The sequence below is a fragment of the Pempheris klunzingeri genome, chromosome 17 (genome assembly GCF_042242105.1).
Source record: "Pempheris klunzingeri isolate RE-2024b chromosome 17, fPemKlu1.hap1, whole genome shotgun sequence".
In the NCBI taxonomy this organism is placed as follows: Eukaryota; Metazoa; Chordata; class Actinopteri; order Acropomatiformes; family Pempheridae; genus Pempheris; species Pempheris klunzingeri.
In genome coordinates, this window is record NC_092028.1 from 16,348,675 (window position 1) to 16,368,512 (window position 19,838).

At 47.1% G+C, this 19,838-nt stretch overlaps 1 protein-coding gene across 1 annotated transcript; it reads right to left on the reverse strand.

The window, feature by feature from the left end:
- Positions 1–1,771: 1,771 nt before the first annotated feature.
- On the reverse strand, positions 1,772–18,122 carry LOC139217072 (axin-2-like). The gene is made up of 11 exons (XM_070848352.1): positions 18,071–18,122; positions 15,587–16,492; positions 13,474–13,605; positions 11,060–11,162; positions 9,060–9,200; positions 8,425–8,957; positions 8,151–8,318; positions 7,828–8,043; positions 7,521–7,658; positions 6,556–6,723; positions 1,772–3,402 (listed from the first exon to the last, which is right to left on the reverse strand). Exons 2-11 carry the CDS (start codon positions 16,372–16,374, stop codon positions 3,276–3,278), a joined length of 2,514 nt encoding a protein of 837 aa, XP_070704453.1. The 5' UTR covers positions 16,375–16,492; positions 18,071–18,122; the 3' UTR covers positions 1,772–3,275.
- Positions 18,123–19,838: the final 1,716 nt, after the last annotated feature.

A 19,838-nucleotide genomic window follows, 5' to 3' on the forward strand; every position in this document is an offset into this window, starting at 1 on the left:
ATAAAAAAAAAAAGTGAGATTTTAAGGAATAATCCTAGTTTTAATCTAACTTCTATTGTCAAATCGAATGAAAAGACCAAAATAAAAAACAAACTGATTTCTTTAAAGAGTGTTGTCTGTGTCGCCAAGGCTGGTATAGGTTATTCTTCTGTGTCATTTTGTCCACAAACTGCTAAAAACACAGCAGAGCACCAAATATGTAATAATCTGCAGCTGTAAGCAGGCCCACATGAAGTACTCCTGTTTGAGAAGCATTTAAAAAAAAAAAAAAAAAAAAACTACAGTGCCCAGCTGTTTTTGGAAATAACAGGAGTTAAAAAAATGGACGTATGTATTTGTGATCTGTTTTTAAGATTTATATATCCTATAGGATCCAGTGGGTTTAGGAGGGCCACAGATGGGATAGGAAAGCCTTAAAGTACAGATGAAGCAACACAAGGTGGGATTTAGTGACAATAAGAAAAATGGAGGAAAACAGCAGCCTTCAAAAGGTAAACGCTTGACTTTCTGACCCAGACAATAAACGATCAATAACTCACATGAACCTCCCAAGAGAACATCGACCGAATAAATCTGTTTTGGCACTTTGTTGCCTCTGACTTCATTCAGGTAATATTCACTTGGACTTTGTAGCCATCCATCAAATTTATAACTCAGTTCTCAGTGAGATTTGTGGGACCGCATGTTTGAAAGTGAACATAAGAAATAAGATTGGGCAATGAAAGGACATATTCACGATTTTTCAAGAGGTCAGGTGCACACATGGACATTCATATGGTTTTATTTTTATTCCTTTATTTGTTAATTTATATATTTGCTATAATTGCTTCATTGTCTTTAAAAGATCCCTTAATGAAGGTTTTTAAATCTAAATCATTGAGGACAGAATCTATTGTCCTCATTTTGTGCAAAAATATATTCCAAACATTATCTGAAGCCAATATGAGGCTGCAGCAGTTTAAGTTAGTCAGTTTAAGTGGGTACCATCCATAACAACAGTCATATTTTTATGAAGGTCTCTTTGTTTTCAGGTCAGCTACAAAGTTAGTAATATAAAACAGCGAATCTTGTACTAAAGTGTTTGAACGACATCTTCGATTTATCTCACGTTAGATCGCTGCACCAAAGGAGGACCGTGTGTTTTGTCCATCACTTACATTAAAAACGCTTCAGGACGGGGGGGGGGGGGGGTTCTTTTAATGGTCAGTGTGAACACGAGGAATGATTACGGCAAGAACTCACCCACGCTGCAAGTCGTCATCTTTTCACCGGGAGCCTAACTGAGTCTGAGCAAAAGAGCACATTACACACATTAGACTCAGTTCACGAAGTGCCACAGGAGGCCGAACGGTAAAGTGTGTAAACAGCTGGGTGAATTGTACTTACGGCACGTATTTGCCAAATGTCTCATTAACACACAAACTTAGATACTCTGCCTCTCTTTCCTTACACTAAAACACACAGACGCTCTGGTGGCTAAATTAATGCTGCATGTTTTCATTTCCAACAGGGAGTAAATTAAGAGCTGATAATGGATGCAAATCTTGCGGAGATTTCTCACTGGATCCGAGTTGCACTCTCCACAGCGGGGTGTGAGTGTGGTTAAGTTTGTTACACACACACACACACACACACACACTACCATCCCAATTAGAGCAAGGCAAATCCATAGAACAACCCATCACAAGACACACACACACACACACACACACAAAAACCATAGGAAGCCATTTGCTAATTTGAAAAATAGAACATTTTAATAAAGGCTACATCTCTTCATAATTACAATAATTAAAGTACCGAGGCATCTTTTTCAACTGAGCTCTATAGAACGCATAATTTACAGTTTACAAGTGGAGCCAAGGAAGCCATGAAAAATATTATAAAACATAAACATGATGAAACGGATACTAAAAGGCATAAAAAATATCTTTTCAACATAAGGCCCCTTGTAAAAACCAAGGGAGTAATAGGACCCTGAAAATTGGGTAAAACACGGCAAGAATCCATGTAGGCACAGCTACTGTACTCGATTAAAACACTATGGACATAGTGTAAATCACCACCATCATTATCATCTGCAGCTCATAGTGCAGGCTTCAAATACACACAGAGTAACCCTACTCAAAAGCAACTCAGTCACACAATCACATAGGTAAGCACGTTGGGGAGCACATTATAGAGCTTTTTGTTGGTAAATATTAATATTGGTGTAAACACATTTTGGGGACTCAAGGACCTGTTCAGGGCAGTTTCCTCTTAGTAAATACGTAGGCTATTTGTGCGATGCCTGCGCCACTGAAACAAAGGCACTAAGACGCGACAGATCAAGGCTAGCTGGGCAGAGTCCCAGAGTAGGGAATTAAACATTAATAGCATTTTTTGTTCCTTTTTCATAGTACACTCGAGGCCCTTCAGAGCAGATGGGGACACAGCCACAAATAGCACTGCAGTAGTAAATATATTATCAAACTTTAAGTGATAGAGAGCCATTCTCAGAGCTTCAGCAGTAAGCTCTCCAGCCAAGAGATCAGAGATGTTGCACTAAATCTCCAGGAACAGGAGTGAAGTTTTTGAAGAGGTATTTTTGAAGTTTACAGTTCAATATGAGGGGCAGAAAATGAATAAAACCCATTTCCTTTGCTTGAGAGCTGATGCTCCGAAGGGAAAGAAAAAAAAAAAAAAAAATCACGGATATGGATAAATTGGAGAAGTTTCTCCAACTCCAAGCAGCTTGTCCATGGAAGAATAATAGGGTTGGGGCAGGGATATTTCCAATAAATAGCAATAGACTTCTACACAGCAATACGAGCATCACAATACAATGCAATGTACATGTATATCTGCATATACATATAAGCGGTGTGCAAGCGGTTGCCCCGTGGGCAGATGCTAGCACAGGCAGGATCAGGTAGGCCGTCAGTCTCAGATTTGAACCCACCGTCCCACTTCTTTGAGGAGTGGTCATTCACCTAGAGTCTCTAGAGTTTTCTCTGCTGGAAACATGGAGATGTTCCAGTCCAGCAACACACAATCCTTTATTTTCTTGACTTGAAGGCAGACTGTCCACGTGTTAAGTCCTGTTTTCCTTTTCCTTTTTTCCCCCCCTCGCCCTCTTTCGTCCAGTCCGACTGCCCAAACCTCTTCGACAACGTCTCCAGTCCTACAGTCTTAGCTTAAAAGACACATACTTAATGTGTGTGAGCATATGAAGGAGTACATCCACGGAGGTGTGAAGCGTCCTAAGGAGTGTAAATCTACGACACAGGTAGGCCTCACTCCATCCTCTCCACCTTGCCCAGGATCTTGCCCTCGTAGGTGGGCAGCAGGGAGCCATCGTCTGACACCTCTTCAAACACCGCACCGCACTCAAACTCATCGCTGGCCTTCTTGAAGTAGTACCTGCAACAAGAGAGACGAGACAGATTTAACACCCACATACTAACACCAAATCTTTTTCATACACTGCAAGCACAATTCAAGATACATTAAGGCGTCTAAAAGTGAAAAGAAAAACCCTAAAAGTCAAACAGCTTGTTGCCTCCCTCTTTGTTGGACCTTTTTAGAACATCAAGGCTCATTTCCGCCATCCATGAAAAGCCACTCGGTACACAATCAACGAAGCCCGCTGAGCCTACAGACTTCTCAGGGTGGGGTGGAACCTGCTGCTAAAACATCTTGGTCTAAAATAAGAGGCTTGCTCTCTACATCCCTCCCTCCGTTCCTTCTCTCTTTAACTTCTCCTTTTCCTTTTTCTCCATCACGTTGTTGTGAGTTTTGCCCCGCTTAACAGGGGACAATTAGGCCAGCGTGCAAATGAAGGGGTCCTTTGACAAAGGCTGAAATTTTGGGTGCCTGCAAGTCTGCCTGTCATTATCCCCCCTCGCACACACACACACACACACACACACGTCAGAGGACACACATTCACGGGCCTTCGCTCACTCCTCATCCCTGTTTCATTATTACAGGGACAAAGAAAAGAAGAGAGACAAAGTGGAGGAGGAGAAAGAGCGAGCAGCACACCGTGTCCCGTCTTACCCCGGTTGACAACATGAGCTCTCACTGAGCGCTATAGGAAGTGCAGCCGACTGACAACCTTCCTTGTGTGTGTGTGTGTGTGTGTATTGACGAAAATACTAAAATCTAAGGAGGGGCTTCTCGTCAGCCATGACTTCACTGGGCCATTAATGATGCAACCCCCCCCCCCCCCCCCCCCCATCCTCAGTTTAGAGGAAGAGAAACCAGCAGGGGTAGGTTGGTTGGGGAAGAGGAGGGGGGGGTCTCGGGATTCGCTCATTAACTATGTAATGGAAAAATGCCTCGGTTTGCTCCATGTGTGGGGTGACTGGAATGCGGGTATGTTTGTGAGCATTTTGCTTTTAATGAGATGGGAGGCTGACAAAGTTGTACATGCAATACTTAAACCCCAGAGCTGTAGTCCTTAAAAATAAAATCCCTGCAAAAGGTGCCCAAGTACTCGTGTGCCAATCGGCATGAGGGTGGTCACTAATAAAAAGCAGCAATACAGGAAGGTTTCAACTAAACGGAGCACAGGAGATTTCTCTCAGGACCGTAAAGCGAGTCAATAAGACAAAGCAGATAAATAAGTGAACATGAAAGAGCACAAGACACGCCTAATAATTGTATCCTCCTTTGCTATCGGGAGGAGGAAGGAAAAATTAAAGAAAAGAAAAGAAAAAGTCAAGCCATCCTGCTCTTTAAAAAAAAAAAAAAAAAAATCTTCAAAGAGCCATGATCTTTTTTGCTGAGAGAGACAGAGACAGAAAGAGTCTGAATTTCCACTGGAACATGTTTTATGTGGCTAGATCTGTTTTCCCCCCCTTCTCCCCTTCTCCCTCCGTTTGCACTGACATCTGGCACCAATATCGTCTGGCAGGGCCCAGCAGTACTGTTCTTTGTTGAACCGCTGCCATGTTGAAATGACCCAACTCCACACATTCTCTGGCTGTTATTAAAGAGCCGCGCAGCTCTCTTTCCAAAAAATGTGGATGGTATGACACAGGAACTGAGACAGTGAGCCAGAGAGAAAAGAAGAGGGGTGGGAGGGAGGGGAGGGGAGTGGGGGGGCAAACAGACAGACAGATGTGGAGAACTCGGAGCTAAGTGCTTGTCACATTTGTTGATCCAAAAAAACGCCACACACATCTGGACAGGGAGAAGTTTCCAAAAGTTCTTTAGCTTCCCCCCCCCACCACCACCACTACTACAAACTGTTTGATACCTGTAATTATCAACACAATACTCAACCCATGCTTATCCTGGAGACCATGGCAGCCTAAACAATAAATGTTTGATCTTTTCCCGTTAATGCCCACTGGAAAGGAGCAATCAAAGTAAAATCTCTCTCCGCAAACACACATCGAAGCCGTGCGGCCTCAGCCCTGAAGTACAGCAAACAAGAGAATCTGGCATTTAACAATCTGCCTTTCAAAAATATCCATAAAATGATTACAACATGTGTAAACACTGTGCGTGTTTAAATCAAGCACATTCAGGCGTGTACACACACACACACACACACACACACACACACACACACACACACACACCAAGGCAGAAAAAAAAAGAGCCCCTGATAGCATCAGTGAAGAATTTGCACGCTGGCCATTTGTGTGAGTCTTTGTTGGTTGAAATGAAAGGGGCCGGGGCTTCAAAGCCATGTGTATTAAGTGTGCCTTAGCATGGAAATCAATACCAGATGGGACCCAAATCGCTGCAGTTCAAACTCTTCCACTAACCCCCACACCACCCACCCTTCCCTCACTCACTCTTGTCCTTCCTTCCCTTTTCATGGCACCCCCTCTCAACACACACACACACACACACAACCTAACAGAGGTCTGAATCTGACTGCACACACACACACACACACACACACACATAGAAACAAACACTGATAACAGTGCTCCACACAGACATGGATACAGCACTGATGAATGTAGAGAAAATATATCGGGGCACGCAGGCGCTGACCAGAGTTCAAAGATTTTAACACTGCAGTGTAACCTGTAGGCCCTCAGCTACCCAACATGAGACGTTCTCGCTACACTTTGTAGTTTTCTTTAGTCCTGCAGTCTTCGATTGTGGCAGTTTTAATTGCTAACAATGTCTTCAAAGGTCACCGGGTTACGCTGAGATGACAGCAATGATCACAGACTGCAAATTCAGCTCTCACACTACTGATCATACAGGAAATTACTCCGCTACCAACACCTCCACGACCTGCCTGCGTGGTTGCTACTTTTTTTTTTTTTTTTAATTAAAGTGCATTATTAAAACTACCCTTTTCAAGAAGTTTCACGTAAAGCTGTCCATCGACAACAGGGTTTGTGTTGATCTGCCAAAAGTCAGTCAGCAAATTCATTTTTTGTTCTCCAACACTGTTTTACATCAAAGCCTGATAGCGTTTTATTGCTGGCAATCGTGTTATCACAGGAGGCGCCGGTGGCAAAAGTTCACATTACATCACTCAAAACACTCTTGTAAAACTTTAGCCGACATCCCTGTGTATCAGCTTTTCCGTGTACACACCTGTAGTTGCCCTTCTTGCGGAGCTGCTCTTTGAAGTGGCCCAAGGTGAGACTGTGGCTCTTCATGGTCCTCCGGTAGGGGATCTCCTCACCGCAGAAGAAATACGTCACCACCGTCTCGCCACTGCACACCCCGTGGCTTCCCAACGCCTTTTTACACTCCTTCATCCTGAAAGTAGACGGAGAGAGAGAAAGGGGACATTAGAAGGAGTGGACACCGTCAAGATACTAATGATACTGATCAAAAGAGAAATCAGAAACAGAGCAAAGCTTCTGAGGGACTCTCACTCAAAGTGGTAGATTGTTGGTTAGAGTGTACAGAAGACAGTAGCAGACTAGAAATATGGTAACAGCACCCTGACTGAAGAATAACAGTAGTGGGGGAGTGACCCAGTGCCATCAGTAAGTGTGTACTTGTGTGTTGTGTGTGCATGGAGAAGGGGCACAGTATTATCAATTCCCCTTCAGCTATGTCCAAGGCTTTGTAGGCCCACTTCAGAGGAGCTCTCTCTTTGCTAAGCTCTGCTCGCCCCAGCCGACTGCCAGCTCACTGAAGGACAGCCAATAAAAATGATACATACAGTATATATGAAAGGGATGTCTCAGTCAGGTGGTGCAGTGACTACACACTCCCCACTCGCAGCACAAATACACAGGATTCATGTAAACAGAGGCAGAGCCAGGAATCTAAACCTAAACCTAAAATAAGCTCTGCAAAAAGGGGGTCACCTTCTCTTTTGAGTGACTGCATGCGAGTGTGTGTGTGTGTGTGCACATGCGATACGGAGGTTTGCACATGGCTACTTGTCTGTCTCCCTACATGTGCAGTGAGCTGTGCAGGTGTCATATAGGAAGAGTTAAAAGGGTAGAAGTACACTGCAAGGTGGAGGCTATGGCTGAGAGGAGGAGGAAGAAGAGCAGAGAGGAGGAGAGGAGGGGGAGGGCAGGACGCTAGAGGCATCGTACTCTTCTGATTGGAGACCGGGGCTGGTTGTGAGGAGGCCAGCGGGGCTGCTGGGATTGGCTAGAGACAGAGGGACGGACCCCTCACCCTGGACAGGCACTAGATGGCACTTCTCTTGCTGGAGACTGGACACTGAATGCCTGGGAAGAGATATGACAGAAGTGTTAAGACACTTTTCCTTCAGTGACAATCGATGATCAGTGCATCTCAAAAAAACCAAAACTGGGGTGGCTGGAAATCACGAGGGACCAAGAAAGCAGATCAGAGCTAAGAACAATATTCAACAACTTCTCTCTAGTTTCTGTGTACCTTTGTTTGGTGGTCTTGGTTGAGACCTCCTCCAGTCTGCGGCAGGCCTCCTCCAGCTGGGCCAAAGTGTTGGGAGGGGGCAGGGGAGGCATGGCTGGGTCCTGGATGAATGGCTGGGCTGGCTGGTGGCTACGTAGGTGGCCACAGCTTCCGCCACCACCCCACGTGTGCGTCTGAGTAGAGGAGCCACCAAAGGATTTTTTGGTATTCTGGTTACTGCAAGGGAGAAAGAAAATAAGACCTCGTGCAATCGTAGGACACAAATCAGGACATTTTAGACTAATATAACTCGTGCAGAAATTCAAGCACCAGCGAATGCTCACCTGTGAGACTTGTGCCTGCCTTGCCGTTTACTCTCAAGGATCCACTGCAACACATTCTGGGTGGGGTCTGTAGTGTCGCTGGGCAGCTGTAAGTCCTCCATACAACTCTCTGCTACGCCCTCCTCAGCGCCTGAACGACACACACGCCTGGATAAAGAGCTGGAACGCCTGAGAGGGAGAAAGACAGAGTTAGTAATGTTACTTTTTATGCATAATAACGCGAGAAACCAGGGAATTAACGGGACATGAAGTAAAAGCAGCGTCTCAGACTCACCCCACACTGTTGTCTGCTGAAATGGCCCCACACATCTCCCTGCCCAAGCTGCGGCTGCGCGGGTAAGGCTGGCAGGGCTGACACTCGCCACTGCTGGAGCACAGGCCGTGCACCCTGAGGGCTGCCTCCCTTTCAATCTGCTCGTTGGTCTTGGGAGTTGCGTGATGATGGATGTAGTGGTGGTGGATGTGTTTTGTGCTCTGCCTGCTTACGAGGGTCCTGCTGGGGCCCAAGGCCAGAGTGATGGCCCCTTGGTCAGGACCGCAGACGGAAGAACTGGACAGCCCCGTCCTTACGAGGGCCTTGATCCCGAAGCCTGCCCGAGTGAAGGGCTTGTGCTCTGGGGAGCTGGAGCGAGGTGAGTGACGTATGACGGCAGGGGACTGACAGCCAGGGGTCTTCAGGACACGGGAGAGGTGCTCGTCCAGGATCGCCTGGGGGTCCTCGTCAGAGGAGCCAGGCAGGAGGGTCAAAGGGTGGGGAGAGAGCTGGGGAGCACTTCCTATGATCTCTGTGTCTTCTCTTTCCTCCTCCTGGTAACAAGACGCAACATGTCATTATTTAAGGAATTAAAAGAAACACCTTATAATTCACTTTTCCAGCAAAAAAAAAAAAAAAAAAAATCTCACACAAACCTCTTGGATCTGTTGCAGCCTCTCCTCCAAAGAGTTGATGGTGTCCTGCTTTCTCTTCAGGCTCTCCAAGCGGGAGATGAGCTGGGCTGCAAACTCTGCCGGCTCCATTGGGACCATCTCCTTGGGAGGACAGCGCATACGCTTTGAGGAGAAGGAGATATGTTAGCCGTTGTATCATCTCTGTCATCAACTGAGCCCCTGCCCTCTGCAACTTCTACATTTATGCATTGTTCTCCACTAGTGCCTGCTCCACCACTGGTGGTACTGATCAGGGCCCTCTCAGAGGCACCCAGGGCTCCGGGGCTGTTTCAAGGGGTGGCATGTCTGGCGTATGGTCACGCTGGGCTAGGCCTCGGCTGGTTCCCTCTGTCATCATCAGCAGGCCTTTTTAAAGTCAGCTCACTTCAAAGGCTTCCTCGTCAAATATCAAACACTCAGTGGGGGGAGAATAGGGTGGTGGAGGCAGGGATGGAGGGATAGATAGATGGGAAGCAGTGGCTTTACATCTTGGAATAAAAGCCACATATCGACAGGGGGTGGAAGAGAACTCCAGGGAGGGAAGGATGAGGGATTAAAAAAAATGGGAGAAGTTGAGATACAGAGATGTGTGCTCACAGGAGGGGAGAGAAAGAGAAAATGAAGTGAGGGACGGATTGGTGGAAAGAGATAAAGGTGCCAAAAAGGATGGGAGATCAGACAGGTTGGGGTAATTTATTCCCCCCTTGTCACACACTGGGCACCTTTGAGGTACAGTATAGTGACAGTATGTGCACACACACACACACACACACACACACATCTTAAATTATTTGCATTTTTGCACTGGGGCTTTCTTGATTTTTCTTCTTTTTTGTTTCTCTCATCCCTTTGTTGTAAGGATGAAGGGGAGAAAAGAGTGAGAAAAAGAGGCGCTGTGTGATGGAGCCTAGGGCTGGTGCACCATGGGAATGGCAGCCATTGCCAAAAATCAGACGGGAAACAAAAACAAGAATAAAAGCGAAAATAAAGCAAAAGGGGGACAGTGAGAGAAGAGTGGCGAGAACCGATCTGTGGATCTTCTCCTTATACAAGTAACACTTGCTGCACATCTTGTAATGTTGGAAAAAAAAAAAAAAAAGGGGGTTACATCAAGTTTATCTTAACAAGCTGCGTCTGTTACTTCTTCTGCACGATGCTCCTCTGCCACGGTTACGAACCTCCTTTCCTGTTCTTCTCTCAACCTGAAGTTAGCCTCTCTTAAGCCTTAAGCTACCAACTCCCCTCTGACCTACTGAGAGCTCACATGACACGCTCAAACTCTTCCCTAACATCCCTCACTTTACGGGGAGGGGGGCAAACTGAGTGTGTGTGTGTAGGGGGGTGGGGGTGCTATGGAAAAAAAAAAAAAAAAAAAAAAAGGGGGCCAGCTCTGTTGGAAGTTGTCACTTCCCTGCGCGTTTGCTCCATTCATCCATGGATCAAAGCGCTGCGTGTGCGTGCATGTGCGTGCGAATGTGTCTGAGTATCTTTCTGTTTTTGTTGGGAACCAGGCTGATTTCAGAGCCCTCGGGATAAAGCGGCAGAGATCTTCCTCATCTCTCCCTATTCTCCATATTTACAGCATCGGTGGGGAAGAAAAACCCTGGCGTGTTCCAAGCGCTGCGGCGATAAACAGCTTAGAGACCTCCCCGTCTCCCGCAGACTTCAAGGAACCCTAATGGGGGTGTAGGTGACACCAAAGGTAGCGAGGGGGCTCGTGTTTGTATGCGCGGATGTGTGCTTGTGTGAATGTGTGTGTGTGGGAAGCTGGATCTTTGACGTTACTCTTCAGATCTTTGCTGGTGTTGTTGAATTGAAAATGCCGAATACAGTTTGTGCGGAACTATTCATAGAACCAAGAGAGACCCAGAACAGAGGGTGGTATGGAAATTACACTGTGGGACCCAGGTTCAAAAAGACTTCTGAGCATGTGTACGTGTGGTTATGTGTGTGTGTGTGTGTGTGTGTGTTTGTGTACTTACAGGAAAAGCAGGCAGAGAGACTTGGCTGTTCATCCTCATGTTACGCTGCATCTCTCTCTGTAGATGTTTCTTGGAACCCAGTTTATACGGAGGGACGCCATCGCTGAGGGTGTACAGACAGATCACAAAGGTCAATTACCCAATCACATCAATCATTTAAGACCAAACAGACATTCAGGAAGAAGCTTGTTAGCCAACCGGGTAGATAAAACGCAAGAAGAAATCTAATTTATTAATTCTCCCATCCATTTTGTTTTTCCATCTTTTAGACTTAACTTGAGAACAAAAAAACGGAATCAGAGGGATGTCGTGCCAGCATTTCCGGTCTTGCTCGTGCGTCGGGAGGTTACGCGCCTCCGAGTGAGGTCGTAGGAGGTTTTCGTTTGCCCTAGAAATGACACTCATTTTCAGCTCTGGCTCCAGCACAGCACTGGGAACCATGCTGGCCATTTCCTTTCAACACACACTTGCACACAAACGTACTCTGAAGTCACAGCAGCGCACTCGGCTCTACTGGCGACAAGTAGTGTCAGCATTAGCATTCCCCTACTGACTTTTATGTGGAGCTGAGGACACTGTTAGCATTAGCTGCTCATTATACTTATTCAAAGAGTTACAGCGGGAGAGGACCCAAGGGTGCAGCTAACCTGGTTAAATCTGAGGGACTGGATGGCTGACTGGCTTAAGAAATTAAATCAAACAACAAACAGCAAAAGCTGAGGCTTTTAACTGAAGCACTTGACAGTGTAAAACTGTCTTTTCTCCATGCTAAACAGCAGTTTCCTGGTGACCTAGCCTAACTGAGGAGCACTTTTCCACTTTTGCTTTGAAATGCCACAGTCATGCGCATAAGCAGCAGCACCACCACCCCCCCTCCCTTCCAGCCCCCCCCTCCCAATCTTCATTTGGCAAGCGCTGCCGCAGCCAGCCTCTGATCTCCGCACATCAAAAGGCTGGTTTGTAAGATAAGGTAATGTTTGAAGTCTGCGCAGCTGCATTCCCCAGCGTCCAAGCAAATCCATAAATAAGATATAAGCAAAAATCCCCCCTCCACCACTCTCTTTCTCTTCCCATCCAACCGCCTCCTCCCCCGTTGCCTTTTTCCTTTTCTATTCTTTTCTTTATCTGTAAATGAGATTCAAATGTTTATGGGTCCTTTCAACTGACCTAAAGAGAGGAAGATATTCTGATCAAGGCCAGAGCGGGCAGCAACTGAGGCGGGGCGGGGGGGCAGGGCTTTGTCACTGCACTGGCCAAAGTACAGCAGAATAGGACTATATGGGCCCCGGCCTCTTTGAAGCAGGGCTGTCCAGAGATATGCCAGAGCACAGGACTCCCGGTTGTAAAAACACCTCTTTATAGCTGCCATATTTGTGTGCAGCCCAGCCCACTGGTTGCACTGATCACCGCCGCCCGTACGTGTCTTTAGCTTGGTCACGGCAAACCTCGCTGCTTCAGTGACATCATCCACGTAGGCCTCGACGCCTCCCATGTGAGATGAGGTAAAGAAGAACTTGTACCTAGATTTTTCTGCTTTGTGTCCAAAAGCCAGCTGACCCGAGCGCTCCTGGCCTTGAGCTGTGCACCGTGCAATGGCTTCATGGTGCCTTGTCACTTGAGAGACACGTGATCACGCCAAGTAATCCTTCAGAAGTACGAGGCCATGGGCACGTACACAGATAAGCACGAGCCACATGTGGACAGAGGTATCACATTCGCGCACGACTTTTGTGCTGAAAAGATTAGCCGATTCCTTGGTTAGTCGAGCCACAGCAAATTAAGAGTTTCGATAACTTAATAATCGTTTGCACGGCTTTGACATTTCATAGACTAAGTTATTAATTAGTTAATAGGAAAAAAGAAAATCAGCAGATTTGTGGATATTGAAACCAGCCAGTAGTTGCAACCTTACACTACTCATCAACTACATGCAAAGCCTCTTTAAGTCAGAGAGGCTCTGTGAGATACATACAGCATAAGGGTAGGAAATATAAAGGACAGTAAAGAGAGAGCTGTTTTAGAACACGAGGATGTGGCTTGAAAATGACCCGTGCTGTGTCCCGGCTGCTCCAGTGCATCTTTAAGTCTTTTCACTATTTCCACTACAGCAAACAATTCTTCCAGTTTGGCCACAACTCCAGGCTGTAGCTGAGGGAAGGGGTCACTTCATCCTTTTTTTGATTTTCCACAGCACCTCATTTCACATTCCTGAAGCACCCTCGTGTGCTGGCGTTCACACACACACACACACACACACACACACACACACACACACACACACACACACACACACACACACACACACACACACACACACACACACACACACACACACACACACACACACACACACACACACACACACACACACACACACACACACACACAGTCATGTTTGGTTAATATTCACTTACACGCTGCTGTCAGTCATGGACATGGCATCGTCGGTCAAGGCGTCACTGGACACCTCGCTGTCGTTAGTGCTGCTGAAGGGGGCAAAAGAGCCCAGATGACAGGGGTTGAGCGAGCCTCCTCTGCTGTATGATCTGGGGAGGTTACAACAACAGAAACCAGATTAATCCTGATACAACTCTATGAAACAGTATCCAACAGGTGGGTTACATTTCATTTGTGTGTCACTTATGTTGAGGATGTAAGATCAACACAGATTGTTTCTTCTCAGGTTTTAATTACAAGACTGATTAAATGGGCAAGTGTGCATGTGTGAATATGACCTTGTCTGCTACCAACAACAACCAAACCCTGTAATGATTGAATGTGACCAGCTCCTCTAGAGGCCTGGCAACCTCCTCCCATGAAAAACAAGCTCATCAGCACTGGAAAAGCTGTGGGTTTCTCCTTCTCCCTCATTTATGCCTTCTTAAATAACCCACAATTTATCTCTTTCCATTTCTCTCATTCACACTCACTCTTTCCTCAGCATTCATCTCCCGCTGTGCATGCATTCTTGCCATGGTACAGGAGGAGGAGAAAAGGGGGGAGTGACCAAAAGAGGGGAGGTGGGTGGGGGTGAGTATAGAGCGGAAGCATGAGAGTGTGTCAGAGAAGGAAAGAAAGGGGAGAGGAAAAAAAGGGGGGTCTTCATGAGGAGGGAGAGACCCAGCAGGACGAAAGCTGTAGGCCCCAAACTCCAGGCTGACCTTCAGAGGGGCTTGCAAAGAGTCAGGTATTTAACACAGCTGGCCTTGCATTCTTCCCTCCCTGCCTCTCTCTCACCCCCTCATTTATCCTTTCTCCTCCCTCCCTTTCTTTCATGAGGTGCACTCCCCCCCTCCCACTACCCTAACTCCTCTCTCTCTCTCTCCCCCTCTTCTTCTTTTCCGCTCTCCTTCCCCACACTTTCGCTCCAAAAGCATGCCTCGTAGTCCCCATCCCTGAGATTTCAAAAGGAAAAAAGATAAAAGTGAAGAAGAAGGGGGGGGAGAATCAGAAGAGAATTGACGCAAACAAGAAAAGCGGGAAGAAGAGAGTGAGAGGGTTGGGGTGGGGAGGTGTTGATTCTGTACTGTAGCTGCTGCCGTTCGGGGTTTGTTTTTGAAAAAGAAAGTGGGATGAGAAGAGGTGAGGAGAGGGAAGCGGAAAAGGGAGAAATGGGTTCCACATGTTTTGAATCTGTAGGGTGACAGTGGGAGGGCAGAGAAAGGAACCTGGGGGGGGCTTCAGGCCAAAAGAGGGGCTACACTCTCACTTCGGGCTGCTCGTTGGCCCACATTATAGAAAAGTCTCCACCACTCCCACAAGCTGTCGGTCCGTGATGCCCAGAGCAGGTAGCTGTCACTTTGCCTGGCCTGTCACACTCACTGTTAAAGTTTAGATCTTCATTCAGTGTCACCAGAAGGAACACCAGAAGTCCCAATGTGGGCTTCTATTTGATTTTTACATGCACACCAAAATGTTATAGGCCTTTAAATCCTCAACAATTTGTTTGACTCTTTTATAAATGGGCAGCTGGAGACAGAAAGGTCGTAAAGAGCATCCAAATGAAGCTACATCCATTTCAAAGCACCTTCTACAGATCTGCTATAGATTTATAACTCTGCCAAAGGCTTGAGGACAGTGTGGTACAGGAGTGGTGGTGGTGGTGTGTGTGTGTGTGTGTGTGGGGGGGGGGGGCATAACATAGCAATGTCATCATGTATTATATGCTGGCTGGGGCCAGAGCCAGCCTGCGCTCTGTGAACTTTTCCCGTGGAAGACGATCCCTCATTCTGCTGAACTATTTCAAAGCCCCGGAAATCCAGGCGAGAGCCAGCAGAGGGCTGCTGCTGCTGCTGGGGATGGTGAGAGGGGCCAGAGAGCGGAGAAAGAGACAGAGAGGTTTCTACAAACTTAGAAGAAACCCCGGAGTGGTTTGGAGCCAAGCACGTTTTGCACTTTTACGCACAAGGACACCCCCCCACCACCACCACCCCCTCATCTGCCTATAATGTGGAATATTACTCATAAACAGCCTGTATTCTGGTTCTAGAGCTTTAAAGAGTTTAATAAATGGGGTTGCAGCCGTACCTGCATCCTATCTCCATCACCTCCATCGCCCTCGTGGACATGGCGGCCCTCTGCGCCTTCACTGACAGTCCAACCAGCGCTTTGGCTTTGAAATCACAACTCCACTCCTCCTCTTCATTGGGCGTCGGCAGGTATCCCAACCCGTTAGAGTTGACGTGGTTCGGGTTTTCTCCTCCAGTCCTCACGTACTCGAGGTAAATGTCAGAGGTCAGGAACATCTGGTAGGCGTTCTCCTCCATGTTGGTCTGGATCTCAGTCTGCGCCTGGTCAAACATCGCCGAGTCTATGTGCTGCCTCTTGATATTATCCCGTATGAAGGTTTTAGTCGCGGGCTTCAGCTGTTTGGCGACAATGCTGTTGTTCTCAATGTAGCGCTTGTAAATTGCTTTGGCGACTCTCTGCGTTTTGGTATCCTTGAGGTCCATTTGCCTGAAGCCATTGCAGGCGAACCAAAAGTCTAAAGTATCGACACATTTCTCTTGCTCCAGGAAGGTCCTAAAAAGAAGAGCACCGTCCTGGTCCCCGAGGAGAGAGTGCAAAGACTTTGTCCACCGGGAAAGCGGTGAATCCGGGGAGGCGCTCCCCTCTGGCTCCCCAAGACCATCCTCGTTCCTCCGCGCCGAGGAGCCCGGAGAGCCGAGCACAACCGATTTGGGGGGTTCAAGGGGTTTCATCATTGCCAGTTTGCCGGGGTAGCAGGGCGCCTCGCCCTCCTCCCCCGGCACCGGGGGCCGAGGAGCATCTTCTCGGAAACTACTGGCGATATGGTCCATAAGCGCCCGGCTCATGGCTCTGAAGGCAGCAGGAGGGAGCCCGTGTGTTGTTCGCCTCCTCTGAGCCTCTACTGTAATCTCCTCACTCTCTTATGTCAGCGGGGGAGCTTCTCTCTGGCTGCCCGTCTTCTCTCTGAAACACAAAGTATTGATCTAATCAAAACCAGATCCGCCCCAACTTCAAAGGGCGAGAGACGCAGTAAGAGTCTTTTCAGACCCTGACTGACTTTTACAGAATAAGACAGGGCTGGTTCACAGATGAAAAAAGAAAGAAAAGAAAAGAAAAAAAAAAAAAAACACAGAGAAAACGCTGCAGCAGCATTACATAAACAGCATTCCTTCATATCTCAATCTGAGAGTGATTTCCATAGAAGCGCTGTTGGCTTGGACGCAAATTAACCAGAATTTAACAGTGATTTGGCACACACACGCGCTGTCGAGTGGAAAACCACCTGAGCGACGCCTGAACTGAATCCACATCATCTCTCCCCCCCCCCATCACCTCCTCACCCCCCACGACACCAACACGAGAAGTAGTAACCACACGTATGTAAAGCGGGGCTGTCACCTGAGCTCCGTTAATAAGTCATTAAATCCTCAAAACGCCGGGACGTTACGCACGGACGCGGCTTCATTAACGCTTCCGGATCCATCTCGGCTGATTGTCAGGGCTGAAGCCTGCTGCCTGCTGCAGAGTGCGAGCACGTGTCTCCCTACCATCCCTGACACTTTTTCTCATTCCTGGCCAGTCGTTCTCTACGTCCCCACATCTCATCACGAGCGGCCAAATCACGCCAAATTGAGCCTCTCCCTCTCTCCCTCCCTCCCCCCTGCGAGTACCTGTAGGACACCGATGTGGGACAAACTGGCAGAGATCGAAAAACGTGACCAAAATAGTGAACTGGCTGCTGCTGCTGCTGCTGTGTGTGGTGTCCTGCTCATGGAGCTTTAAACGTGCCCAAATGTTCAACACGTCCAGCTGTCTGTTGCCCCATTATCGCGCAGATTCGGAGCAGTTTAGTTACAGCTGGTCGCCTCTGCACCCCAAAGCAGCAACATTATGTATCAGCTGCTGATGTGCAACATTGCAGATGTCACTTTGGATCACTGACACACTGATCGAGTGCTGAACTTGTCAGAGATCGAAGAAAAAAAAAAAAAAAAAAAGCAGCTCCGGACACACGAACAACTCCAAATGTCCCCAAACCAACACCACAGGCTACTGGTGGGGCAAAACAGGTCCTCCACCACACTGTGAACATCACGACCCCACTCACGTCAACACTGTCACGTAGTCTGGAGTGGGGTTTTTTTTTTTTTTTTTTTAAAAGTTCCTTTAATGTTAAATTTAAAGCGCAAAACACAACCTCCCCCCTTCTTTAAGGTCCAATCCCAAGTACACCGAAGTCTCAGATCTTAGGGGGGGGGGGAGGAATTCCACCAAAAAGAAGCGACTACTTCTCACAAATTCTCTTCTTCAACTTTAAAAAAAAAAAAAAAAAAAATCAAACAACGTCGAAAGGAAAACGAAGTGAATGACACCGGAGCGATCCGACGCGTTTTGGGTTGTTTTTTGTTTTTTTTTGGATCTTAAAACGCGAGAAAAGCGGCTCATTTTCCCCAGAACATTACTTCAAAGGCGAGTCAACAGCACATCAAAGGGAACTCCAATGGGGGCCAGTTTGAGGAGGCACACACTCCTGTAACTTACCATCGATCCACGAGTTCTCTCCTCAAATTTAACTCCACTTGTGTTCTTATTTTCTGGTGTGTGTGTGTTGTTGTTGTTTGGTTTTTTTTATCCACAAAATGCGCGTTATAATCCACAGTGAGAGTCTCCGCGACGCGTCCGCATACAGTCCGTTCAGGTTTGAGTCGGTTTACGGAGAGAAAAACGCACTCGAGAGGAAAAAAAAAAAAATACCGCTTTTCTCCCTCCTCCTTTTCTCCTCCCTATGGTTTCAGGCTGCCATGCCGCACGGTGGGTCTCTCCTGCAGGCGACTCCAACACCAACTGAGCCGACAGGCTGGAGCAGCGCACTTCAAAGTGAGGAACCGACTGCCGGGTCCCGACAGCTGCATAAAAACAAATGCAGCCTGATGCATCCGAAAAAAGGGGGAAAACAAGCGGAGGATCTGCCCTGATGCGCCGCGATCACTGTGGATGAAACGCGTTTAAAAAGCTGCTTGGGTTTTTTTCGACCCGTGCGCTTTTTTTTTTTTATTCGCCACGTTTTATCCACCTTTTTTCTCCTCCAGATCACGGAGTTGCAGCCACACAGTGGAGGACCTTATCAAAGACAAGCAATCTTGAGCCAACTCCCCGAGGCTTTGGAGCGTCAGAAGTAACTGATCTGCCGCCCCAATAGCATTATCGCTACAATCCCTCTGTTGCTACATAAACTTTAAAGACGCAGGGATCTTTTCTCTTTCAAGACCCGCATAGTTTTTGAGATTAATCCATTGGGGTCCTGGGGATGCACAATGCGCGCACCGGCGTGCATCAAATAGCACGTTCATATCCCCATATGAATTCTTGGTCACACAACAAGAAGACAATAGCAAAGCAACATAATGAAACTATGATTTTTCTTTTAATCTCCTTAAAGCGCCGTTTGGAGAGGATAGAGACGCAGATGTGTCCCTCCAGCAGGATTCAAAGAGTTGCTCAAGAAAACCCCAGCAGGACAAAAGTTTTCTGCATCACACTTAAATGCACGCATTTTTAAATCAGAGTCACTTTAACTGCCCTCAGACGTGGTTTGGATCCAACATGTTGCAATAGGACATCACATCATACTGCTGTTATCACTCCACAGCTCCTACCAGTGGCAGTAAGGGCGCATAGTGCATGCAAACACACCAGATTAAAACATCTTCTCACTGAGGGAAAGGCTGTTATCATATCATTTAGGCAGCTGAAGGACTGCTCCTCTCTGCAGCGCCGGTAGTACAGCCCTCCCTGCTTTGTGCACACTCCTTAACTGCAGCATAGATAGCATGAAAAGGAGTGAAAAGACACATCAGACACTCAGTATACTTCCATTCAGTGGTCTGACTGAGAGGAGGTGCTTGGATGTAGTGGACATTTTGAACACTAAATAAATGTCTTTATTCGCACCAGACCAGCCACAGGCAGTGATGTTAATAGTGTTTATAGAACAGAGTCAATAGTGTTTTTTGGATAGATCTTTAGTGTTCAAATGAGCCACCACAAGGGACCCTCTGTGCAAGATGACTGGCTATGTTCTAGAAAGGGAGACAGTAGGTGTCTGTGTTGTCCCTGTTGTCTCAGTGGACGGAGATTCAAAAAAGTACAGTACAAAGGCGGCAAACACTTTGATCAGCCTGTTTCCTAAAGGTGCTGCGAAACTTTCTCCCTCAATGCGCCGTTTCCCATCAAGGTTAATAAAAGAGGAAATCGCTCTTGAAGGGGCCGTGATGACTAAGGGATTGCTCATCATTCAAAGGCCACTTTA

What these genes read in the sequence shown, in the direction of transcription:
- LOC139217072 (XM_070848352.1), bottom strand. Translation starts at nt 16,374, where the DNA reads ATGAGCCGGGCGCTTATGGACCATATCGCCAGTAGTTTCCGAGAAGAT. An exon ending in GGCTGCAACAGATCCAAGAG is followed by an intron (nt 8,958 to 9,059) that starts GTTTGTGTGAGA and finishes TCTTGTTACCAG; the next exon opens with GAGGAGGAAAGAGAAGACAC. An exon ending in TCAGCAGACAACAGTGTGGG is followed by an intron (nt 8,319 to 8,424) that starts GTGAGTCTGAGA and finishes TCTCCCTCTCAG; the next exon opens with GCGTTCCAGCTCTTTATCCA.